Genomic DNA, 27,030 nt, shown 5'->3' on the forward strand with positions numbered 1-27,030 from the left:
TGTGTGCCTGGAAGTGGTATTTTATTGACTGTGCTAAAAATAGCTCTAGTCCTCCATGTTGGCTTGCACTGGAGGTGGTATGAAGTATTTTAGTTGGGAAAGTTGTGTGAAAGTCCAAAATACAGCCTTTTACAGTGTTGGAAGGCTCCCTCTGAATCACTGTGGAGCAGGAGTCCAGCAAAGCCTTCTTGGCCCAGGGAGGAGGCATTCCACAGCTGCTGTGTAGCAGCAGTGTCTTTGTTGCTGTAAAGGTCCAAAGGCATTTTTCATAAGAGCAAAATGCTTTTCCCCTGATTTTTCATGACCTGTTTTACACAGAACATTTTAGATGCTTGAAATCAGACTTGAGACCAAACCAAGCCCTCCATCCTTCAGTGACTCTGCTGTGTGACCTGGCTCCATCTCAGGGTGGGCTGCAGCAGGTCTGAGTGGTTGTGAGGCCAGGCTGCTGAGCACTTCTGCACAGGGACGGTATTCCAGGGGTGGAGGACACAGCTCTGCCATGCAGCACGCCCAGGATCTACAGAATGAAGGGTAACAATCATCCAGAAGGTGTCAGCTGACTATTGTTCTTTTGTCATCTAAAAGCGTATCTGAAAATCCTGTGAAAGGGCAACTGGTGTATTCCAACAGCTGACTTCTAATTGTTCAGAAGCCTCAGCAGATACTTCATAAGAGGTGTAAAGGAGGGATACAGTGGTGCTGCATTTGTTTTAACCATTACATTATTTTTACCCTTTTCAGGTCAGGACAAGAGCAGATACATTAAAAAGTTTTACTAACCTCAGGGCTATTATCTCCAGAGAAGCACTCTGAATAGTGGGGGTATTAGCTGTGTATAATGGAACTTGAGAGCAAATGACCATAAAATATAATGTATTGATTTTAATGGGAGGGTTTTGTTATAGATTTCACACTGTTGATGGGTAATGAGCCTTTTATTTTCTTTCTTTCTTCCTTTTTTACAGAGGCTTAGTTCAGTGTCTTACAAGTCTCGAGAGGAAGATCCATCTCTTACAGAAGATGAGGTAGGTTTCTTGCATGAAATTCAGTAACTAACTAGAGACCAATTCTTAGGCAGAAATTAGCATAAGCTCTGCATGATTAAGCAGAATCTAAGAAAGGTGAAACTTGTGTGAAAGGAAAATGAAAGCCCAAGGTTCTCTGCACAGAGTTTCTATTGCCACATTCCTAAAATCAGAAGTATTCTAACATATTGCTCTATCAGGCCCGTAGGTTAAAAATGGTGTCAGAAAATAATACGAGGCCACAATTAGTTGATTGTTAGGGTAATTTCTTGATTTGGATGACAAAACATTCTCAAGAAGAATAACCAGCAGCCTTTTGAAACATATGTTCCACCTTCCCCATGCAAAGTGTTTGGGGCTCTGGGAAGTAAACTGAAGCACAATAAAAGCACTAAAACATAAACTGTTTTTAAAATGTTTCTTGGTCAGATAAATGGAGGAGAGTTAAACAAAGAGAAAAGTTAAACATAAATAAGGCTGTTTGTGATCATCTCTAGTACACCCATGCCATTTATAAATATGTTCTCTGGACATAAAATTAAACACAAACTTGGCAATGAGCTAAGTGAGCTAATGCCTTCTGCTGGGAGAAGCATTCCCAGCCATTAATGAATAATCTGATCTTGAAGTGGGTTAGTAATCTAATACTGAGAAGAGTTAAGTATAGATGAACAGAAAAGCCATTTTTTGTTAGCTGAAATCAGTAAAAAGTAAGAAGCACTGCCATCTCCATGTTGATGTCCCTCTAAAACAAATAAACAAAAACCAACCAGCCCCCAAAACCCCAATCCAATCAAACCAAAACAAAACAAAACAAAACAAAACAAAAAAAAAAAAAAAAAAAAAAAAAAAAAAAAAAAAAAAAACCAACCCCAGCCCCACACAAATAAATCCCATTATTATCAGAAGTGGCCTAGTTTGTCTGCTTCAGTCTGTGTTGCCTAATGGTAATGGATATTTTCATGCTAATCTACTCTTAACGGGATTGATACAAACTTTGCATGCTTGGGATAGACTTTAAATGTAATAGAAGAGCTATGTTGCACTGTGATACTGGGTACCAGAGAAGCTGTGCAGGAAATTTCAGCCATCTGTCTTGTGCAAGGGCTAGTATCCATTGGGCCTAGGAGAGGGAATTAAGACTGATTCCTGTGCTTGGCAACAGCCTAGGTAATCCCTGAGCAGAGGGACATGTGTGGATGTGGGTTTCTCCCCACCTTTTCATGAAGGGCCACTTTCATGCACTTGTTGAATTATACTACCTCACCAGATGAAATTTTTAGTTAGGAATGAAATGCTGGCTCCCTTTCTGCTGTTTACAGCTGAGAGGTTTCAGTCTTCAGTCTAAAGTTCACATACTCAGTGCCTGAGAAGCAGCTCTTCTTTGTAGGCAAAGTGTAGTCAACGGACCAGACCTTGCATATCAGTATTGGCACTACTTGCTATTATCTGCTGTAAGTAATTTATCTACAGATTTTTAATGTTGTCTTCACATGTGTTGGTGCCTATTTAGTCCTGCCTATAAAAACAATTAACTATTCTTCTATTGCAGTGTCTCTAAAAGCAGAAAAGTTGCCACTACCATTAAAAATAGTAGCAATAATAATTTTTAAAACCCTAAGGATCAGACAGCATCCTTCATTACAGCAGTTTAATCTGATCCTCCCTTTGATGTTTCTCTCCCTCTTGAGTCCAAACTGACTCCAGGACTATATTAAAACTTGCAAGAGCTCCTGCTCACAAAGCCATTCCCTTTGCCCAGTTCTGATTTTCTCACCAGGGTTTTATAATCAAGGAAGTTTTACACTTTTAAACTTATTTTATAAAGCATGCTTTTTTTTGAAGGAAAACGGATCTATAAATATCAGAATAATGCCAGAAAATGAACAATTTTTAAGAAATAGTTGGGTTTTTTTCCCCCAAGGGAAAAAGAATATCCTTTTAGAATAGATATCTTTTTATCAGAAAATTCTGTCTTTTCTTAAATAACCAATGTCCTTATGGTACAAGGGTACAGACTGCTGCACAAGCTTTCTGCATGTTCCATACTCAGCAGGTGTCTCCTTTTCCTAGATCTCAGCCATGTACTCATCGGTGAGTAAGCCGGGACAGGCCATCAAGGCACTGGATTCTCCTTACACCTGCATTCAAGAAATTGCATCTCAGAGGTCCCCATCTATTTGCAGTGGCCTCTATGCAAGTGTGAAGGACTTTGAAAACACCCTAAATTCTACCACTGTGCCTCAGTCAGTGGACAGACCAAACGGGGAGCTGGAGCCGGACTATGAAGCTATCCAGTCAGTGAGCCAAGAGGAAGACAGGACCTTGTCCGTGCCTAACATAAACCACACTGCTCCTTCAGGAGAGAACGACTACGAGAGCATAGGGGACTTGCAGCACCACAGGGAATTCACCAGACTTTAACCACTCTGGCAGCAGATTTCCCCGCTGTTATTTTCAGAGGACAAGTGAAACGTGGAGAGGGAAGCGCTTTTCCTGTGGAACACAAGTTGTGAAGAAGCAATGTACTTTTCAGCCAGGGTGTGATACCCGCTGGTTTTTCTGGGTGGTGGATCAAGCCTCATGGGAAAGGGTACATCAGGTCAGAAAAGATCACCAGGACAATGTAAAGGTTTCTTTATTATTAGCTCCAAGGCAAACGTAATTTGGGAAGGAGTGCCATGCTTGTTGTCCTGATAGGATTACATACCAAAAAGACCACCTTTACACAAAACTAGCTTCTCATTTTAAGAGATTATTTTATGTAATTTTCTTCAAAGTGTTTTACAAGTATAATTTTTCATTCAAGTCTTGGCATCCGCAATGTTGAGCAAACCACGGAAAATTGTACCTCAACTCAGACTTACTTTGCAGGGCTGGGGAAGATACATTCACTTCGGTGTCTTTTGGGGAGCTCTATCCACATTCACTGCAACTAAAGTGCAGACTAAAGTGCAAACAACAGTACTTCACAAAGGACTGACTCCAAATGTATTTGAATTATTTCTGCTGGCTTTTTCTTTTTTCTTTTCTTTTGTTTTTTAATGTCAAGGGCTGTAGAACGTGACTTAGAGTATTTGAGATGTGTACTGGTATTTGTAGGGGTTTTGTTTGATTATTTGTGAAGTCCCCCTTTAAAATAGCGGTGGTCACCCTAGCATTCTTGCACTGTTTCCCTCAAATGGACATAAACACCTACACATACACACCCAAGACCATTGTCATGTTGCAAAAATTGTGCAAATGAATGCATTGGCATAATGGGTAGTCTAACCTTAGTAGTGTTGAGTACTTTTTTTTTTCAGAATTTTGCCCTTTTTAAAGACTTAAATATTTCAATATTTGTCTGGTTTCTTATATAGGAAAAATTATGTACTGTATTGAGTGAGTAATACTTTTATTTTTTACAACATATTTTTCATCTTCAAAGTTTTTGTAGATTAACTTACTGAGGTTTGTAACAGGAGGAATCCCATTCTTTATTTGGTTGTTTTTTTTTTTTTTGTTTTGTTTTTTTTTTTGTTTGTTTTTTGTTTTTTTTTTTGTTTGTTTGTTTTTTTTGTTTTGTTTTGTTTTGTTTTGTTTTTTCCTATTTCAAAAGTGGATAAATGAAAACTGCTTTGGGGTTGTTTTGTTGGCTTTTTCTGTTTCCTTCGGCAGGGAAATGGATCATGCCTTGCTGTTTTTAAGCAAAAATCATGGAGTCTATGTAAGAGAACACTGCCAAAGGGCAAAAAAGAGGCAAGAGACAATGGGATTTAGTCAGGCATAGCCACTGGTCCTCTTGGTTCTTCTGCTAAAAGGAGCAGGAGGCCAACCAAGACCTACTTGGGCCTCTGACAAACAGTTTGAAAGCCACTGGCTTTTCAAAAATGCTGTGTTGTTCAGTTACTGTGAAAAACGAAGTACAGTGCTTGGATGAAATAAGCAGGTACTGGATTGGTACCTTTTTCCTTCAAGAATAATACAATAAATAGTACAATGGTACAAAAACAGTCCAACAGTAAAGAACTAGCATTGTGTGACATGCATGTGCACATATCCCCATGTATATAAGCATACACTTGTAATTTGGACACAACTATAAGTTATAGTCCAAGCTTGGCAACATTCACATACATAATACCTGGCATGTGCTTGAAGAGCAGTTTATTTTTAATTCAAAATAAACAGTACATAAACTGAGGTTGGCTTATTCTGTAGCAAACAAAACAGGTTTACTTTCAGATTAATTGGTACTGGGTTTTGAAGGCTGAGTCCTTCTCGGATCCTTGATCAGTTCTCAACGTGACTTGGTACTAAAAAGAGCAAACATAGATCTGGTTACACACATTTATTAGAAATAGCTTCATAACTGAGAGAAGTGTGCTGATTTACAGGCTTTGCCTGCAAGTAATAACAGCTCTGAGGAGCAGTGCAATTGTGCAGTCAACCTCTGCCCACGGGGTGGTTCCCCCACTTCGTGGATCCTGACCTTGTGCGACAGTGCAGCACACTCGATCTACAGCTCTCTTCCTTGGAGGAGAAGCAGTTCAGACCACTCTACACCCATCCTGTTCTTGACCATGCTGCCATGTTTTGACAGCTGCAGCAAACCCTTTGCTTCCACTTCAGTGCTTTTTAAGGATGACTGTGGTTCTGCTTTCTGGAGTTTTTCCCTTTATAAAAGTTCTTGTTTCTGTTTCCTTGAATGTGAATGTTCACCTTTGAATGTTCTCTCCTTCTACTTCACACCGTTTAAGGCCAAAGATAAGATGCACCATGTTTCAGAAGATTTGTTGTGCTAAGTCTGGAGAATTTCTTTAGTCTTTAACTGTGTTTGCTGTCTGTTCCTTGCTCAGGGGTACCACTTTATATATGTAGTCCTCAGTCTGACTCCTGCAGCTTAGTGGCAGGCATACCTCAACTCCTGAAATTCCCAAATACAGCTCAAGATGTAGTTATGCCTTTACATGGATGACTGCTTTTAGAGAAACAGTAGGAACACGAGGTTTGTCAGGCTCACTAGATTCAATTTCAAGACCAATTCAAAGATATCTTGAGACAATGCCAGTTGATAGCAAAGAATAGCACTGAATTCTTGATTGTAAATTTTAAGGTGCAAAAGAAGAAAATCAAACATCACTCTAGAAATACCCCCATTGAGACCAGCAGGTCAAAGGATGGTGGAGGACTGTCCAGTCATTCTGTTGTCTTTCATAGCCAGATCCAGATCAGAAATGTTGCTTTGGAGGAAGGGACACAAGTTCTTCTGTCCTTTCTTTCTTCTGTTCTGACAACTGCTCCTGAGACCCCCTAGACTTCCCTTTTACACAATGAAAGAAAAATCTTCCTCCCTCTCTCTTCTTTCTTTGGTTTCTGCTTTTAATCTGTCTCATACAGCCTTGCGCTGGGAGCTGGTACCATGTCTGCAGACCTGTGGCAGTGGCACATTCCTTCCTGTTTAAATGACTTTGAGGCTGGTCACAGCCTTTTAATGGTCCATCAGACCTCAGTCTCATGGAGAAGCAGTTCACACTTTGGATTGCTGCTTTTGGGATGTGTACCTGCCCTCAGCCTTGAGACCCACACACACACTGGACTTAAAAGCTGCAAAAAATAATTACCCTCCTGAACAAGGATGTATGGGGGAATCCATAACTCTCCTGCAATCTCCACTATGTAGTCTAATGCTAAAGGAAAATGTTATAGAATTCAGTCCAGTGTTGGTAAGTGAGTATTTACATTTCTTGACAAAGAATCAAGGTTCTGGTTTAGTTTCCTCCTCCCAGAAGTAATACCTGTTCCTTTATGGCTGTTGTCAATGCTTCCTTTTCATTAATATATTTGATAGAAAGATTTTTCCAGCAGTAATCCCCAAAGAGATTAATCTGACTGTAAAGAAAAGGGAGTCTCTTCTACTTGTCTCTTTACTGCTCTTTTTAACTCTTTCACCATATCCCTAAATAAAATGACAACATCCAAAATTAAGTATTTGTTACCTGGTGATGTTTTCTGGGGAAGCTTCACAGTCTATTTCTTTGCCTCCTTTTTTTGGCACAACTGTGCAATAAGATCTCACATCAAATTGCCACAGTAAGGCCAAAAGAAGCTGTAATGTGTATATAACTGCACTAGTGAAAAGGTCTTTTTGATTTATCTCTGGGAACTGGTAGAAAATAGGAAATGTAGTTCAGACATCTCTTCATGAAGCTGTGTCTTCCATGAGAGCTGTTCTTACCACACACCTAAACCAGTGCTAATCCAATATATAAACCAGTCAACCTGTTCTACCATGAGTGTAGAATAACTTTCTCAGTCACAGAGAGAAGTAAATTCTTTGCAGATACCTGTAGCATGGGCATGTACCTAATTACCACAGTTAGATCAGTTATAGTGCCTTTTCTACTAAGTAGCTAGTACTTCCATACTCTTTTCCATACTGTATGTGTTTAATTCAAAAGTACAAAGGGACAGCCCCAACGTTTACTTGTCCCAGCTTGGAAACATCTTTATAGAGACACACTTAATGTACTGGACCACAGTTAGCCCTGCAATAGCAATAGTCACTCACAAACATCCACTAAAAAGCCCAGTAATGTAGCTATGATGACTAAGCTTTGCAATAAGAATTATCAGTCTTCTTTTGAAGAACCTAGGTTTTACAATAGTGAGCATTCAGGGAGGTGGTGTTCATGTCAACTGTGAACAATTTGTTGCTTCAGTCTTTCTATTAATATAAATTGCAGGCTTGCTTACATGTAGCAGGATCCATGGAGTGAGGGATGAGCATGTGTGGGGATTCAGTCATAAGTAACCCAGAATTGGGTCATCCCCATAGTTTCAACTGGCTGAGGACCAGCTGCCTTTTCTCCAAGCCCTCATCTATCGTGCCTTCAAGGAATCTATCCTGCGGGGCTGCATGCTTCTCCATGGCTCCCTGAACAGCTCCTGTCCGCTGTTTTGAACACAATTCCGTACACGCGGTGCTCTCAGTTCAACCTTTCAATGGTGCTTTTATAAGATACTGGATAAATGGTTTGCATGTGTAAAGCTGTGACACAGAATGCTCTCTCTGGCATCATCTGCTTTCCAGATCTTCGCGTTACCTGTGCTGCTCTTGACTACAAAAGCTGACTGTGCTGCCCTGTCTCTTGCTCATCTCACCACAGCCAGGGTGGAGCCACCACATGTGACAGCCCTGCCTAGGCTGGGACACGGGTGTTTAAAAGCAGCCATTCAGGCCAGGTGACTTGGCTTGGAAGCAGCTAGAGACAGGACTCTCATCTGTGCACTGTGGGACTGGAAACATCATAGCCCAGCTCAAGGACTTTATTTCTGCCTCCTATTGTGCATAAACATTTGTTTGCCATGTGACTGTAAGAAATCTGTTTCTGTATCAAACATTTTAATTTGGACCACACTCCAGTGAGGGACTCTTGCTCTTAGGAAAATAACTAGTTATTTCAGATGAGTTTTATTTTTTGTGGTTGTATTATGCCTGAATGAGGCTTTTATATGCCTCACAGCTAATTTGGTGTGGTAGTCTGCTGCAAAAGAGAAGAATGCAGAAAGATGCTTAGCCTGACAGATGCTCCTTTGGTGGAGTGCTGAAGACTTTCAAGGGCAGGTCTCTTCCTGGGAGCAGGGAACAAAATTACTGTTAATACAATTTCATATCCTGGTGCTTCTCTTCTGGGATGGTGGTGGCTGAAGCCATTGCCAGAGCAGATCTCAGCCTCAGAAAAGAAAAAATATATATTATATATATCCCTTGCTGGTAAGCAACATGTGTTCAGGATTATGTTAAAGATAAATGCTGCAAATGGAACATCACAGGGCTAAAATACATGGTTCCCTTTCTTCAAGGAGAGACAACCCCCTTGGCTGGTCAGCATAAAATATCCCAGGCTTACAAAACTTATTAAACAAATTATTTGCCTATGTGGTGATTTTCCAGGAGTGCATTAGGATATCAGATACAGTAGGCACTGTTCTTTACTCCTGTACAGCAGAAAATGACAACTTATTTGTAATACAAGGTTCCTATTGATTAATTGATAAAACTTAATTTACATATAATACAAAGGTCAGCAAGAGTGTCTACACAAATGTAGATATATTTTAGCTCTGGCACCCCAATTTCCATAGAAATGCACAGATTATCTTTGCATTACATACCCATTGGTCTGTGCCCAGTCTATGGATAATATAAATCTTACAGTTCTGTTTTTACAAGCTGCTAGGTTTTGTTTGTGGAGGCCTTCAGTTTTAAACTGGCCAGAAGGACAGTCACAACAAATATGATAGCAAAGTGCCTAAAAATATGGATGTTTCTGAAAAGGTAAAGATGCTCACTGTCTTTGCACAGCCACTTGACTACTGTATGTGGTGCTCTCTTGCCATACACATTCCTAAATATTGGCTTTCATTTGTGGTGTTCGTTTATTGTTATAATAGCACAGTCTGACAAGGGTTTTGTCTCTGCAAATTCATTGGCCAATTTTAACTAGCATGCGTTTGTACAGAAAATACAAAATGAACTTTTTTTTTTCATTTAGAAAGCAGGTACGTTATTTCTTATTGTTTATGATAATGCAACAATCAGCTTAGATTTTTTATAAGGTATGTAAGTATCACTTGACTTCAGAATGCTTCATTTGAGATTTCAGAATGCCTCCTATTCACTACAAGACAATATAACCAACTCTTACCCTTTTAATCTTGCTATATTGAGGAGGGGGGCTTAAACCTTACAAATCTTATTACTAAAAAAAAAAAAAAAAAGAGAGAGACAGTTCTGATGTTTTCAATTCCTAATGTCTAAAAAGAGAACAATTTTAACTCATACTTTAACTTTCAGCATAGGTGGGATTTGAACTACCCTCTTATTTATGGAACTGCTCTTCCCCACTATGTTCATCTGTCACCACCTGAGAATTTCTTTTGTCCTTAGTGAAATATGACAGTTGTACAGAGGGCACAGAAACTGCATCACATTAACACTTCTGAACGGGACCTTTTCAATGTGCCTGTGAGATTTAGAAGCCTGGACTTAAGTCCGATGTTTTGGGGTAATTGCATCCTGGCTGGAGGACATCTGTGGAGGTCTTCACTTTCCTTCCAGGCAAGAAATTCTGTAGCTTGCAAGCACACACATGACATTCAAAGACACATATAAGATGTGAATTTTCACAACATTTAAATGTATAATTAAAGAGACATCTAAGAGCACAAGAACCTGCTTTCTCACATGTTTGAGGATACTGGAATTTGCTCTTTGTATCTGAGATTGAGAAAGGTCACATAACCAGTCTCCTCAGAACATCCTACCAGCAGACAGGTCTTTGAGATGAGCCACTGTGGTGGCTCCTCTGTTTTTGCATGCATGTACCACCTTCATGATTTCTCCTCAGTCTGACTGGTCTTTTTGGATGAAAGTGTGCTAAGAGCCCACCTCCAGACTCACAAAAGAGCATTCACTGTCAGGGTAAGACAGGTACAGACCACTGCAGCAGCTAGGAAGAAAAACAAAGTAACAATAGCTGAGTTTCATTTGTACTTCCCCCATCCCACAGTCAACCTGTTTTGAAAGATTTTTAAGGTAGAAAAGGTTACAGTAAAGGGAGGAGTTGCTGAGAGTCTCACAACAGATTTGTGACACATTGTTTACTCTTCTCAGTATTCCCTATATACAGAGAGGCAGGAGCAAGTCGTCACCACCCAACCATGATGCAGCTGGATTATCTTTTATCAAGCCTCCATATCAACAAAATGGAAATAAATAAATTCTAAATACATGTTTTTGTTCTATTAGAACCCACACATGGACAAATGTAAATGCTCTGCACTAAGCACCAGGTGTAGATCTGGACTTGCATTATATGGGGTTTTTAGCAAAAAACAAAACCAAAACCCAAACAAACAAAAACCCCAAGTCTAACTGAAGTACTTTATTTAAATATAATTATTTGCATGAGCCAAGGCTGCAGGATTGGGCCCTAAGAGTTTAGAAGTTTGGTTTAGAAGTTAGGTACTTTTGTTTGTATTTTCAGTTAAATGTATTTTATTTTTTTAATGTTCGTGAGTTGATGTGACTTCCAAAAGATCAACAAAAAATAGTCAGTTATATGGATAATTATATCTAATAGCTAATTATTAATATCATGCCTCAGTAAGAGTCACTTAAAATTGGGTGCTATATGAGCTTCAGCATAAAATTGCTTTACATATGGAACATTGCATACTAATAACACAGTGGATAAGAATTTGTAAATAAAGACACTTGTCTATTTTATCCATTGTTTTATAATGGAAAAAATATGTGTTACTGGAATATCTCTGAGCAAAGTTCTCTTACATAGTGTTCTAGCAACAAAAAGTGTTTTCTGGATAACTATTTTGAGTCTCTAATCCCTGACACAGAACAAAACAAATCCTCAAAACAGTATGAGCTTGTGAAAAGAGAAGCTTAGGGCTGTCCTGGCTATCTTAGAGTGGATACAGTTGAATAGCCTGCGAAGTTCAGCTCTGTGGGCAGTGAGAGCAGCTCAGTGATTCAACAACTGTGCCATAAACACAGTTTATGCATGGAGTCAGTGCATGCAGACTTCTGAGATGGCATTAGCTAAGGCTTGTTTGCTACATGAAGGGTTATTTGGCTTGCTAGCTGTTTGAAATCAAAATACTTTTATCAACACCACTGCAAACACTGAAATACTGTAGTTTTGCAGAATGTAGGTTCCATAAATTGTAGTTTAACTGTAATTGCAGGGCCTATCCTACTGTTAGAGCAGTTCAGATCCAACACTAAATTGTGTTTTGTAAATTAAAAAATGCTATTAAATTCCTCTCAATATTTTGTAATAGTATACACAAGTTGATGTCATTTAGTCATACCTTTGTTCCAAGAATCTTCATCAGATATTTCTATAGCCAATTCAGCTTTTGGCTGCTGAAAGCACAGTAGGCAATTATAGTTATTTACTGTAAATGTAGAAAGTTTTATGTAAATATTTCTGAGGGAAAAATGCTACATGAACATATGAAGCAGTTATCTAAAAGTAAGAACATAGGTCAGTAATAAAAAATGCAGGTTTTATTTATGTACAGTAGCATCCTAATATGTACTTGTTTATATGCAGAAAAAAAATCATATGATTCTGTACTGTATTCTCTGAAAGCATTTAAAAGAGGCTCTGCCATTTTCACTGGTTATTTGATTTGCAAATAACTCGAACGTATTGGAAATCCATGTAAATTAGGTCAAATGGGAAACATGTCACATTGCAATAAAATTAATTTAATTCAGAAATCCTGGCAAAAATCATTGGATTTAAAATCTATATATAAATTCAACAGCCAGACAGAATAAACCACAATAAATAAGTTTTGTCTTTTGTTTTAGTATTTGCTTGGTTGGTTGGTTGGTTGGTTGTTTTTTACCTGTGCTTCTTTTTTGTTGTTTTCTTGACAAATACATTATTCAGTCCTTGCAGTCACTTTATCCTACAGGTCTTAAAACCTGCATTATTTCATAGAATTCTGTTTGTTTTGAGAATTTTGTGCTGATTTCATTATCTGACAAGACTACTAAGACTTCTTTGTGATATATAGCACCTTTCTCCTCCCAAAGCCACAATCCTGTCAAGATTCAAGCATGCACACAACAGCACCAATTTTAAGTTGTCTCTGACTAAAGCAGGGACTGCCATGAATGTAGTGGAACTATGCTCTTTAATGCAGGTAAGAATATTGGGTCTGAGCCTTTCAAAGTTGTGCAGCTTTCAGCATTTTTAAAGTTGCAATTACCAGCCCTACAGATTATCCTCTGAAATTGCCGTGGCATTTGATTCCTTTTCCTTTGTTATAGATGCTCTCTAGGTAGTGTTCCCCATCCATTTGCTGCACTGCTCTGTCAGTAGCAAGCCTCATTTGTGTAGAAATACTTTTAAGAGCATCCTGAAGCATTTCAGAGGCAGGTTACTGAGGACCACTGCTGAATATGTAACACAGATTCTGCTTTTAAGTCTAACACAAAGAAATGTCATGTTTTAAGCATGTCACTGCAACAAGGCTCCTTTGTACACTACAGCATTAGGCTAAAATAGTACCTAACCTTTTGGGGCTTGCACTCTCCATTATTTGCACCTTCCTCTTCATTATCTTTAATTACAGATAGGAAAAGGACAGCTTTACCCACTTAATACTAAGTAGTTACTGATGAACAGGTTCCTGGAAAATTCACAGTGCAGACAGGTGTTAGTTACACCAAGGTAGGAGACTGAAGAAATTAGACAAGTAGTATCTGTTCACTGTCAAAGTGATGGCTTTTTAATGTTTAATCTGGGTAAGTATATTTTAATTCTCAAAAGATACAAGGTTATAGGTCAAAAAAAGAATTTGTAAAAATAAGGCATATTTCATGTGCAAAATCATTCAGGATCTGATAAATGTAAAAGAAGATTGCTTTTTCCTGAACATTTGTTCATGGGCCAAGAAGCTGCAAAATATGCAGCTTGATATAAATTTTGCATTAAGTAAATGTTGAATATTATCCAATATGGGCTGTTCTTCTGAAAAAAAAAATGCATGCAGCATTATTATCAAGAGAACTGTTCCATAGATTTTTTTTTTGATTCTTCATTCTGAACAGTTGCTCTCAGCCATAAAATTGCTCTATTACTATGGTTAGCTTCATGTTCAAGGTCAACCACACAGAACTATAAATGTGGCTGGTTGAAATAGTGAACAATTTTCCCAGATTCTAGCTAATCATATAGCTGCATGGACACACTTGGGAACAGAAAGTACAAGCATCTTTGTTCTCCATGAGCTTTGACATCACTTAAAAGTAAAGCTTTAACCTGATAGAAGCTCCGTGTGGAATCAGGAGTATACTGCAGTGACACCTGGTGTTTAAAATAGAATTAGTCGCTGTGAAGTGTGGCTGACAATTTACTTTTAATTGGGTACATATTCACTCAAAGGCTCCCAGTTCATCCTGTGTTCATGGAGCATAGCATTATGTTGAACTAGAAAGCAGTGGAGCTAAAGAGTGGCTTGACATTACTTCGTAGAAAATGTGTCTGACAAATTTGTTTCAAAGGCCCAAAACTGCAGTGACATGATCTTCCTAGCACTGTAGCTGGCAAGATACTTCAGCACTACTTCTCAGTTGGCTATTACATAAATGAGATTGACCTTTCATATAACTCACACAACTGGAATTTCTGTGCAGCCTTTGTGGAAGGACTGATAGGCAAGAACAGAGAACTGTCAGTTCAGGCAGAAAACAGGGATCCTGTGTGTGCCGTGGTGCTAGAAAGCATATTAGAGCTACAATAGATTCTTCTGAAACAGCTCCTGCTAAATAGCTTATTGACCAAAGTAGTCAAGATCTGCATATTTACAGATGTGACTGAAATGGCATGTAAATCCCATTATCAGTTAATGTAATTAAGGATTATTTGGATAATGTAAGATAATAATAATGAGGATCATTATTATTAAGGATTTCAGTTTGCCACAAGATTAAATAAAAATAAGAAGATCTGGTAGCAATCTCTAATTTGGACTGATGAACTGTTTCTCTTACTTGGACTGATAAACTATTTCTATTATGCAAAAGGTTTGTGTCACCTATCTCAAAAACCATATATATGCTCCAAATTTATGTAGTTAATCCTTAAAATCTGGCAAGGACAAAACTCTAAGGCTAGCATTCTGGTTTTCCTTTATGCCACAAAATTCTCTTAAGGGGTTGGCTGAGCTACAAAAGTCAGGTTATCCTAAAAGTCACTGGTTTTTCCTTTCCTTTATTTTTCTGGAAAATTATGGGAGCCTGTAAAAACAAACAAACAAACATGAACCTGAACTCTCTAAGGCTGCACTGAGGCTGCATGTCAACCAGCAGAGAGCCAAGCCTTGTCCAGCAGATACTTGAAGGTTGGTACTCAAACTTGCATTCAGAGGTCTTCCTAATTTCTCACCTGCAACTTATTTTCAGAAGCAAAGTACAAAGGAAAAACGGGTCTGGGCAAAACGAAGTCTGGATGGGTTCTGAAGGAAGCAAACAGCTGCTGCTCCAAGTAATGTAATGGATCTTCCAACCCAGCAGCAGAACCATCACTGTGCTGTTTCTAGGTTAGAGGGCTGAGGCTGTCACAGACTGGAGAAGAGAGTTATCAGTAGCTTGTCTTTAAAACACATAGTTCCTTGAGTACACCTTCAGGTTATTTTGGAAGATAGGAGTGACATTTGTTTTCCCCCAGTTTTCATGCACCTCTCCAAGTCACCATGATCATCCAAAGATAATCAAAATACAATAACATGAGCCAGCTTCCTCAGCATTTTTGGGTGCATACCACTGGGGTCTATGTCCAGTTTGCTTAAGTATTCTGTAACCTGATCCTCTTCCACCTCACTTATGTGTTCCTTGCATCAAACTTTACCTCTGTCTCCAGCTCCTTAGATTGCTGAAGGCAGGTTTTCCTAGGAGAGACTGAGGTGAAGAAGGTATTCAGTACCTCAGCCTTTTCTGTGTCCTGTGTCACTAGGGCCCCTACCACCTTCAGCAGCAGCAGGCTCACATTTTCCCTAGTCCTCCTTTTGTGACTGATATAATTACACAAAGCCTTCTTGTTGCCTTTGACGTCCCTCACCAGATTTAATTCTGGTTGGCCTTTGGCTTCCCTGTGTCTCGCCCACTTGGACAGCATCTCTAAATCCTTCACAGGTCTCCTGCCCCTGCTTTCACCTTCTATATACTTCATTTTTGTGTTCTAATCTTGCCAGAAGCTTCTTGTTCATCCATGCAGGTCTCCTGGCATTTTTGCCTGACTTCCTGCTCCTTAAGATGGACCCCTGTTGAACTTGCAGGAGGTGAAGCTTAAATATCAATCAGCTTTCTTGGATCCCTCCAAAGCCTTTGGACTCTTTCAAGCAGATCCCATACAGCCACCTCATTCACCAAATAAAAGGATTTTTGTGGAAAAGTAGTATTGTGACCTTATTTGCAATGACTTTAGTTGCTCAATGACGTGTGGGGTTTTTGCCCACAGAAACTGTCTCAGTATTTGTAAGCATAAAAAAATAGCACAAACCTGTATGAAGTATGGGAAGGTATTTGCAAATCTGAGGTTTCTTTCCCTCCAGATTTTGCAGCTTAGGTAACACTTGCAGTTTTGGTACATGATTGAAAGATGCTGATTGTCACTAGTCTGTGGCATGTCTGCAGTTGACACTATAAAGACTGATAAGTGGAAAGATAAGATGACAAGGGTCCCATCCTTTATAATTTGCAGCTAAAATACTCATTGGGCAGATGAGTATAAAGAGATGAGTGGGAGTAAAGTCCATTCTCTGTTGTTCATTGTATTAGGTTTTTTGATACTCTAAAAAGTGAGATTTGTTTTTTCCATGGCTCCCAAATTCCCACTAGCTCCTCCTGGGTTCATCTACAGTGTTCTCCAATACATGTGGTGTCTGGCAAGCCTCCTAGCCCAGGCACAGCCTGCTTCTTCATGTTTCCAGAATACACAGTCATCTCTGGCACATGGGATAACATCCCTTAAGCTGCCTCAGCACAGCTCCAGCCTTGGTCCTGGCAGGTCCAGCTCCAAGCCTCAGCTGAAGAGCCTGCACAGAACCAAGCAGGTTCTCGTATGTCTCTGCACCAGCACTGTGGTTTGGCCACAACCTAGGTAATTTCCCCACAAAAGGGAGATAAATAGGTGGGTGTATTTCTTTAACTATGTGTATGCTTGGGTGTCAAGGGGAGAGGAGAAGAAAGAGCATCACAGGTTTGAAATCACATAACTTCCCTAGTCAAAGCTCTTCTTATGCACCTTTCCACTTGGAATTGTCCAAGCAATGGCTTATAGTGAAAATTAGCCAGAAACTCAAGACAGAAAGATTTCAGGTTGTTTGTGGTCAGTTGTGTGGTTCACAGAACAAGAGAGTTTGGAAGAGAACTCTCACACTGGAAATGTGTGAGCCAGAGGCAACACCACCATGAGGGGCTACAGCAGGAAGAACCCCTTCAAAAAGGCCTTGGGGGGTTATCCTGCACCTTTCAGCCACATATAAGACAAAATTAAAACTAAAATTATTATCTTGGTGACTGGGGTGGCTGTACAGGCACATTCTCAATAAATTAAGTAATTTTAGGTAAATTGAAAAAGACCCCTTCAAAATACAAATTATTCCTTTGGAAACCTAAGCTGAGCAACTTTCTGTTTGCTTTCAAAACAAAACCCCAAAACACTTTAACATGTATGTAGGATACCGTGAGGCTATTATAGCCCCTAGATGGTTACCAGAAGGTAAGAGCTGAGTGTTTGGGTCCTCTGCAGCACTAAGGGAGTTGGGTAACTTCAAAGGAGTCTCCAACAGGCAATGTACTGCAAACAAACTGCTTGAGGTAGTCACTGAGGAACATAGAGATGATATTAAGGGTTTGCTCACCCAGTGTAGGATAGGCAGGTACTTCCTGGCAGTCATCTTTCACAGACATAAACCATTCCAGTATGTTCTGACAGCTTGTGTCTTGAAACCTGTGTGTTGGGTGAGATGATGACAACTACTATTTGTAGCATGAAAAAATTAGCCCGAAGAAATACTTAGCACATGTTCTCTTCTGCAGAAGTGCAATATGAACTCATTCAGAGCCTAAGCAACCATGACCGCGTCCGTATGGGGAGCACATGTCCTTTCGGTTAAACACATCTCCATTTGTGCACCATTGCCCTCCTAGCAAATCTGCATAAATCCAACGCTTTAAAGCACGTGTCATCTCCATTATCATATGGTGGGAAATGTTAAGTGCTGGGTACACTTTAGGCTGCATTCAGAACTGATTTAGAGGAGCGCTTGAACTCATTTGAGATTCATATCTGGTCAGGCCAGGACATCTCTCATGGATAACACAGATGTCCAGATTTCCTTTTGGTGTTTCAGAAATAACAACAAAAACTGCATCTGGAGGGATTTGTCTCCAGTGATGCACATGCAATTTTCATACTGCAGGAAGAAGAAAGTTGCAGCACTGACAGCCACACAGTGCCATTTGAAGTGTAGTTCATTCATGATTAAGTTAATTCATTTATTCCTCTGTAAAGTACATTTGCAACAAAGGAAAAGAATGAGAATGCTATCACATCACAAAAGGTTCTTGATACTTATTCTTCACAAACTCAGAGATAGTTTAAGGTAGGCGCAAAAAAATACAGGAATTTTCATCGGACAGGCTTTGCCAACATCTGCCACGTTACTACACCCAGCTTGTGGATCTGACACCAAACGCCTATCAAGTAAGTGCTCTTGCATGTTTGCTTTTCCTCACCATACAGAAAATGTTCTCTTTTTCCTAGAAAGGTGCAAGCCCTTTGCATGATTGGCTCTGAATCCATCAGTGGTCTCCACAGGGTCCAGAACTTCAAATGCTCTCCTTCCTTGCATGCAGGTTTTGGGGGGCCCTCCTAGCTTTTCTCAGGGCTGTTTAATTTATGAATTGTACTCCCAGTTAGGGCAGAAATAAAAAACTTGCCATTCAGTTGCCTAATTCCCTAGCTCATTTCTGTCTCTGATAAACAGATTCAGTAGCAAAAGGATGTGAAGAGAGGCAATCCCCAGAATCCATGGGCTTGGACAGCTTGAGCATACCTACTGTTTATACAACATGCATCCACTTGCACGAACAGCCACTAGTGAACTACTTCTGTTCCTGATCATTTTACTGAGTAATATTTGTTCTGCAAGGGACATACCCCTCAATCCAGTGACCACAAATGAAGGCATGTGTCCCAGAGACAATTTTGGACCAGCATGTGTATCCAGGAAGATTGCCAAGTGTTCTGTTCCTAATGGGAAAAGGTGGATACTGCAGGGTACAAAAAATTCTATTGTTTGTGCCTGATGGGGTGGAAGACCAGAAGGGGAAGAGAAATTATGGGACACAGAATGCAGTTGGGATAATTTTAATTTCTAGGATTGCAAAGCTGAATTTCAGTCTTGGGTTCTGGCAGATATGCAGGGCAGCAAGCACCCTCCATACAGATGTCTCCGAGTTCCCGGAGGTTTTAAGTTCAAAACAGTGACTGCATCATTCGATAGTCCTGGCAAGCATTAAGAGGAAAAATTTGGCATGTGTTAAGGATCTCAAAGAGAGGGGGAGGGAGACTGCTGCCAAAAGCTCTCCATTTTGAACTTAGTTTTTCTCAGAACCTCAGTTTCTATTGCTGTTCATTAAAGCTGTAATTTCTACACCTGAGGGGAAAAAAGAGGTAAAGGATAGGAAGAGGCTCTTAATTTTGAACAACTGTTCACCTCTTGCATTCCCAACCTTAGGTTTTTGATGGTACATTCTTAATTGAAATAATCATTGACTATGCTTCCCAACTTGAGTTTGGTTTAAGCAGTAACAAAGGCATTTTTGGCAATTAGGCTTAATCTAGGAACTGAAAACAAAGCTCAGTGTTTCTTAAAAACAAACAATGTTCTTATTGTTTGTTAAGGGAGGTTGTTTTTTTTCCTCTGGTGCTATTTTGAGTTCTAACATGTCTATTGTACACAGGCTGGAGTGTTCACTCTGGTTGTTTACAACAATTTTGCTGGTGTTGCTGTGTTGCCAGGCTTTTCTTCTATGAAGCATAATTTTGTAGGCAATGTACAAAACAAGCTGCAGTGTAAATAAACGAAATATGTGTGAAAAGTGTTGGCTCAACACCCCTCAAATTTGTCTCTAGCCCTAAAACTGTCATGACAGCATTAAACACTCATGAGAAGTCAAAAGCACAGTAGGTACCTCCTTGGATTAAATTTTAAAGCATTGTTTCACTTGTGCAAATTTGGAACTGAAAATATTTCTCTAATTTCTGTGGTTTTGGGTAGGCTTTGGTGGCTGCCCAGATTTCATTTTGGGTCTGCTGAGCTCACTTGAAGTCGCAGCTGTTGTTGCTACCAACATGCCTGAGACCACTGATTTTAAGCACTGGAAGGAGACTTTTTTGGTGCAGTAGCTGGAAACTTTTTCTGGGGCAACCACATGTGGCTGACCACATCTGGGAGCTAACAAGGGATAGAAGCACTTTGTACCATTACATCTTCATGTTCTACAAAAAAGGTCTATCTCCCAAACTTGATGCACACCTGGGAGGGCTGCATGGTCATGGGACAGAACCAAAGGTTTTTTGACTCTTATTAAACTTTTGTGGGAATGGGTTAAGCAATACAGCATCTTACTGTGATGTTGCTACTGTGGAGAAACAAGCAAAAAGGGAAGCAATGGGGAGTGCTCTTATTGTCAGTACGCTCACCCTCAAAGATGGCTTGGTACATGGCTGCAGCACAGCATCCCCCCAGCCATGTAATCCATCACACACACGCATCAGACAATTTGCCATGTGCATGCAAGTTTATATGCATAACTCAAGGGAGACTCAAGAGAAAAACTTTGCACAAAATATTGGAAAAAAAAACTTAAAGCACTGAATCATACCGTTATATTGCAAATTCTCCCTACTAGCTTCATTATCAAAATGACCTCCTCAAAGGTCAACAGACAGGAGCTTGTGTCACCCTGTGCTGTGACCCTTTTCACAATTGTCACATGCTCATTCCTGCATGCCTGGGGATAGCCAGTGAAATCCTGGCTGTGGCGCAGACACATTTTCATTTCTTGTCATAACCAGACTGGTGTAAAAGTTAGCCAAGAAGCACAGCTCTTGTGAATGGGTGTCTCATCTCCTCCACATGCTAACGCACACCTTCCCAGTGTCAGTGAAAATTCTGACTCAAATGCACCACCACAAGCGGACAAGAACCCTGTCACATATTTAAGAGCTAGGAAATTTGTTACAAATCATTATTAAAACAGAAAGAAAAAAGAAGGTATTAACAAGGCTTATAAATTTCTCACTAGTATGGATGCCACTGGTAAGGACTGCCCCAACCTGAGCAGACTCAGACTTCTCTGTGAGCAGTTTCTGAATGCCCAAAAGTAGTCATTGCTGTAATTACCTTCCTCGGGATCAGAAAAAATTAGACTGGCCCCCAAAACGGTTCAGTAACTCAGAAATGGTGTTTTGTGAGACTGTATGATCACACAAGCCATCACAGAATGTAAGATCCATTTCTATTTATCAGTTGCTGAAGCTAGGGTTAATAACACTATCCAGTTTTCTGATGAGCTGCTGAAAAACTGTGTTCAGGACCTCTGAGAAGAGGCCGTTGTAGAGTATTTTGACTGCCTTAAGAAAGAGGTCAGCTGCACTGTGACACGTAACATTAGAAACAATCAAGGCTGCTGCCCGTGGGATTTCTGAAATAGAACATGTACATATGCGAGTGGAACATGGGCAAGATACATCCAAAACTTTATGGATTACTCAAATTTTCAGAAATGCTGCAACAGATCCTGTGGTTCCTAGAGATCTCAGAGGCATTGTGTATGCTGCATGGCTCATCTGCCCATGTGCTGGATATAGATGAGTTTGACCAAAAGAAGAGTTGTTTTGTTTTGGACTTTTCAGTGCATGATTTCTCATGTTAGTCCAGTTTCCTAACCAGAATGCTACTCATCTCCCCAAATGAACACTGGAATTTACTTTCAATATGCACTTTTCCTCTTCTATGGAAAGCTAAGAGGGGTGCTTTGCTTCTGGAGAGGAGGAAGCTTTCCAGGAAGGAATTGCAGTGAATTGCTTGAGGAAGCCAGTGGCCTGCCAAACTGGGGATTTCAAAAGTGAAATGGATTGCTCCTCCTTCTCCTTTTTCCTTACTACTAAGTCTAAAAAAGAAAGCTCCAACCATAGTGAGACATATTTTAAGACTTATTTTAAGTCTATTTTTAAGCACTGAATCATTCTATTATTTTTCAATTGTAAAAACTATTCAATTAGCAGTGACCTGGTAAAACAACTTTATTTCTTTAGGTACCACTTGGTGTGGTTAAGCAATACAGTAAAACTGAGACTAATTTGCTGTGAATGCTGGTGCACTAGACCATGAGGCTCCATGTCAGTAGAAAGCTGCATGTGACATGCAGATTACAGGCTATTTTTTCTTGTCAAACTCAATTCTTCATTCAAACAAATACATTGTCAGAACCCTAATTATTTCTGTTAGAAGCACTGCAGCTTGTTATAAGGGGCATAAAGTCCTTCTCTGCAAATTCTTGATCATCACATTACAATTCTAAACCATTTGTGAAATACACCATTTAATTTACAGCCTATTTCTCTCTATGTGGGCTCTGATTACAGAATCATCAATCATTACAGAGTATTAGCCCTATGATGAACCATGCACTAGTTGGTTTTCTTTTCCACTCTAGTCTGAAATTAATGTCATTAGTTTTTTCCTCATTATCTCCTGTTCCTCATAATTGCTGACAGGCAAACTGGAAAAACTTGCCTTTTATTCAATCATCTTGCTCTTTTCAGCAGTGGGAATTTTGGGAAGATACAGTAACAATCCTTCTGGCTTAATCTAGTATTACAAAGTTTCATGGACAGCTTTTAAAATTCTTCATTTTCTAGCAAATGTTCTGTGCATGCACTGCAAGCTGCTTCCCTGACTGTAACTATGAATGGAATTCAAGTTTGATCAATGGAAAAATTTCTACAGGCCTAGTGTCTGTTGGTACATGTCTATGTGCAAAACTTCTGGCTTATAATTATGCTTCGAGGAAAGAAACATAGCAAAATAGCAATATCTTTTACCATTGCTGGCATCTTCAGGCCAGGTCAGAATACCGGAATCAAGGCTGGAACATGATTAGAACTCAAGGATTAGAGGGCTGTGGCATCTGCAAAGATGATGGGATCCCTGCGGAGCACAGCTGAAAATAGGTATGTGGAAACCTTGGGTCTGGTAAAGAAGAGCTGGAGGTGGCTACCTGAGAAGAAAAGACCAGGGTCACACTGCAGCAAAATGTCTATTTGAGTACAAAAACAAGAGTCAGTTTTTTAACACTTTACAAAGCTACAAATCCCATCAAGCAAGATTTACTACATCCCTGGGCAAGTAATGATGCAGGGTGACCTCACATTGCTGGGTGGCAGTTCAGACACCACCTTTAGTGAAATCTTGCCCTAGATTTAATAGCTTGAGGCCAGGTATCTTCTGTGACCAACATCATGAACAGCAGGTGGAAGTGATCAGGGGCCCACAGCTCAGGCTGATCCGGCACTTGGAGCAGGAGAAGTGACAGCAATTCTTTCAGGCAGGCTGCTCCCCCTAAACACAAACTTTGTGGCTTATTGCTGGAGTGTAGCACAGCACTGACACAGCTTTCTTGAAAGGATTTTATGCCACCCACTTTGGTTTTGTGTTGCTGATGTCAGAGTGTGTTATATACAGAAGCAAAGGCCCTGGCTGATTCACTGGATTCATCACTGTGAATTTGTCATTCAGAGGACAGTACAGGCCTTTGGAATTGAAGGTAAAGATACTGAGTAGGACAAATCTTCAAAGATTCACATCGAAAAAGTTTCTGAAATATTATGAATAAATGATATCCTTTAGTGTGCATGCATTTGGCATACAACAGCCAAATCCTGAACCAGGGGCAACTTCACTGTAGAGAAACTACCACCAAGGTGGGTCTATTTAGTTTTTTTCAGCCTTTCTTAATACTTCTCTTACCTATTTTATGTCTGTGTTGGTTGATCTGAATTTTCTGTTAACTGAGCTCTGAATACTTTTGGTTTACTCTTCTAAGGAGGTTGGCTTAGTAAATTTCTTTAGTTTAATAAGGAATTCACTGTGCTCATCCATTTTCTGAATCCAAACCCAGCTTTGGAGATTAATTGCTGTTTTCCTGGAATAACTAAAAGAGAAGTCTACTGCTTGATCTGGCAGCAACACAAGGCTTTTGGAATCTGTCCACTTCTGGAAAATTTAACCCAGTGTTTTTTAAAGGTTTATCACTATTTGTCTCATATATCAAGATAAAGTAATACTCCTTGTCTTAAGAAATTTTCAGGAAAGACAAAAAGGCTGACTAACAGTCTTGGAGAAAATGTTTAATTTGTCATTTCTGGATCCTGCTTTATTATACAAGGTTTTGTCCAATGCATTGACAGAAGCAATATGACAAACATCAATATAAGACATTGTTTAGCCACAAGGTATTTCTTAGTGATATGAATGACAATAAACCCCAAACTGCAAATAAAAGCAAAGAGGCGAAGGAGCGTTGTCATCAAGGATTAAAACCACAAACAAATGTGTTTATGTATCTCAAAGCAACAACGTATGAGTAAAGAGAATTTTTGAACTTAAACCCTTTTGAATGAAATGGAGAATCTAATAGCAATGGGAAGCAGAACTACTAAGGTATTATCCATTCAAAGGCAAGAACATGCATGAAAATAACTACTAAATCCATTGTCACAAATGTCTTTGAGATCAGTGAAGCAGAGATATTTAGTGACTTGGCATTGCTCAAAACCCACTAATCTCCATGAACAGACTGAGATTCAAAGCAGACCAGAGAGCAACTCTTTGTTCATCATAATAAAGAATTTGCTGTATTCAAATGAAGTCACAGCAGAGTGGATGTGTGCCAGTGCAGCACCAGTGTTCCAAGAGAAAGGCAAGCTAGGAAATTACAGACCCTTCATCTCAATGTCTGCAATTTGCAAAATAAAGGGTACAACCAGGAGAACATTTGCAAAATGCATGTGCAAAGGAGTATCATTCTCTGTAATCTACTTGTAGATAACAAGCAAGGTTGGGTGGTGTCAGTTAACTAATCTCCTTTTTGAAAGAACTATGCTACACTTTAGTTATTAAAATTAAAACACTTGAAATAATAATTCATGTATCAGGCTGTTCACCTAATGCTCTGTGGCAGAAGAGGTTAATTCTCCTCAAAAATCAGTGCTGTCATTCTATAAGAACTTGACCAAAATGGTAACCTAGGTCCCAAGTCTCCTAAGTCTGGGTTTTGCAGACAGCTGAACTGAGCAGCACAAAGAGCATTGTGAACACCAAATAGAGACATAAAAGGAAAACGATCCAAACTTTTAACAACAGCTGTATCAGGTACCTTCAGTACACTTACCTGTGTTATGTGTAATTATCCCAAGCCTCTTTTACAAGGGTGTCTAGTCCTCTTCTTCTCTGTCCCAGTAAGCTGTCCATCAAGAAGAGTTGTGTTCAAGGAGAATTTGTGAGGAAATCAGTATTAGAAACAAAATTCTTGGCTTCATACACATCTCTGCTATTATTCACTGCCTTGGGCCTAGCCTCCAATTCCGACTACTTGAGTCCCCTGCCCTTCCACTCTTCTTCTGCTGTCCTTCCCCTCTGACTAGAACCATCCTCTGCCATTCCTATTCCTTCTTTTATTTGTTATGTTTCCCTGAGCTGCTTCACTCTGCCTTTGTTTTCCACTTTTGTGTTTACCCAAGTAATATGTTCCAAATTACTAGCTCAGACAAGGCAGTAGATGCTTCATTAGCTCTAGCTCAAATGAAACTCTTTATCTTGCCATCTACACCAAACTTGTGCATTGTGTTAGCACCTTTTGGCCAAGTATCTTCAAAACCAACAAGACAAAAAGCCTTCAGGAAGACTCGTGCTGGCTTCTCCCTCTGCTCTGCTCCTTCCTGCTGCTTCACTCCTCCCACAGTAAAGCCTGACTTGACAGTTCATTCAAATGGAAAAAAGAATTATACACAAATAAGTTTCTTCTATAAACACTTGAACCCTTTGTATTTAGTAATATGCTAGTACCCGCAAGGTTTTCTTTTTGTTTACATAAATCATAGATTAAAATACAACACACCTCTACCAAAGGAAGCCAGCAGAACAGAAGAGCTGAAGTGTTTCTAAACAAAGCCCAACCATTTGGAAACTGAAAAATGAATTCAAAAGACTTAGAAATTCAAGCTGAAACATTACAGTTGAAAAGATAATCACAAAAAAACCCCAAAAAACCCCGAACAAACAACAAAAAATAAACTTAAAACACCACCACTTTAAAATTCAGTTTTGGTTTTACAACATCTTCCCTTTGAAAACAAAACCAAAGCCCTAATCTGGAAGAGAAATGAGTGAGATTTAATAGATGGAACTAAAGACCTTTTCCTGTTTCCCAGGGGGGTTGCTGCAGTTGAATTGAACTTGCCACAGCTATTAGCTGCGACCTTGACTGCATTTCACATTATGTGTATTGCACCCAAATCCCACTGCGTGTTTAGTAGTACACGCTTACACTTGATTGTGCCCGTAAAGCAAGTAAAGCTCGAGTACAAATTGTCCCAATCGCGTTCATGTCAGAGGGTCCCTGGTTATCAATTTTAGCTCAACAAGCATGAGGTGTGACAGATCCAAGTCTGAGTCATTTTACAAATTTGCCGATTTCTGAGCTTTTATATGAAAGTTTCTGAACTTTTTTCCCCCTCACAGAGGAAGATTACAATGGCCTTATTTGGCTATTTTTTTTAAGGAAGCCGAAAGTCTTACACAACCCTCCGACGTGTAAGCAGCGGGGGTTTTGCGGTGTTTATTTATAACCCGCTGTGGCACCGGTTACTGCAGAGCCCGAACCGCACGGGGCCACGGAGAAGGGCAGAGCGGAGGCGGCTGCGGCGGGAGTCGCTCGGAGCCAGGACCAGCGCCCCCCTCCACCACGGCGTGAGAAACACGCAGCAGTCACCGCCGAGGGACACGGCCCCCCTTCCCTCCCGGGGCCCAGCCCTCGGGCCGCCCCTTCCGAGGGGCCGGGCGGGGCCGGGGGCGTCCCGGCGCCGCCGCCGCGCTGCCCGCGCCCCTCCCGCGCAGCGCCGGGGCCCGGCGGCCCCGCCGCGCGTGTTTACGCGCCGCGCTCCGCCGGCAGGAGCAGCAGGAATCCGAGGCAAAAGCCGAACAGGATCGCGGGCGGGAGCATGGAGCGGGGGCTGCCGCAGCTCGGCCGGCCCTCGGCGCCCGGGGGCGGTGCGGAGAGCGGCCCGTCACCAGCGGCGTGACAGCGAGGGCCATGGACCTGGCGGGGCCGGCCCGCTTCAGTTGT

At 40.4% G+C, this 27,030-nt stretch overlaps 1 protein-coding gene and 1 long non-coding RNA gene across 6 annotated transcripts in view; one reads left to right on the top strand and one right to left on the bottom strand.

Annotated features, from left to right (window-relative positions):
- Nucleotides 1–3,506, top strand: part of PAG1 (phosphoprotein membrane anchor with glycosphingolipid microdomains 1) — a 104,574-nt gene extending 101,068 nt beyond the window's left edge. For all 4 annotated transcript variants that reach the window (XM_068186077.1, XM_068186092.1, XM_068186086.1 and 1 more), the window contains 2 exons: nucleotides 969–1,028; nucleotides 3,102–3,506. In XM_068186077.1, the coding sequence (XP_068042178.1) occupies nucleotides 969–1,028; nucleotides 3,102–3,452 (411 nt within the window). In that variant the 3' untranslated portion in view covers nucleotides 3,453–3,506. The remainder of the gene's footprint in view (nucleotides 1–968; nucleotides 1,029–3,101) is intronic.
- On the bottom strand, nucleotides 1–25,963 carry LOC137471637 (uncharacterized). 2 transcript variants are annotated; one of them, XR_010997743.1, is made up of 3 exons: nucleotides 25,540–25,963; nucleotides 25,078–25,136; nucleotides 1–520 (listed from the first exon to the last, which is right to left on the bottom strand). It is a non-coding gene; the product is annotated as an uncharacterized lncRNA (long non-coding RNA). The 2 variants fall into 2 exon arrangements; XR_010997746.1 differs by lacking the exon at nucleotides 1–520 and adding an exon at nucleotides 11,749–11,951 and having other exon boundaries at nucleotides 25,078–25,963.
- Nucleotides 25,964–27,030: the final 1,067 nt, after the last annotated feature.

The sequence above is a fragment of the Anomalospiza imberbis genome, chromosome 1, assembly GCF_031753505.1.
Source record: "Anomalospiza imberbis isolate Cuckoo-Finch-1a 21T00152 chromosome 1, ASM3175350v1, whole genome shotgun sequence".
NCBI lineage: Eukaryota > Metazoa > Chordata > Aves > Passeriformes > Viduidae > Anomalospiza > Anomalospiza imberbis.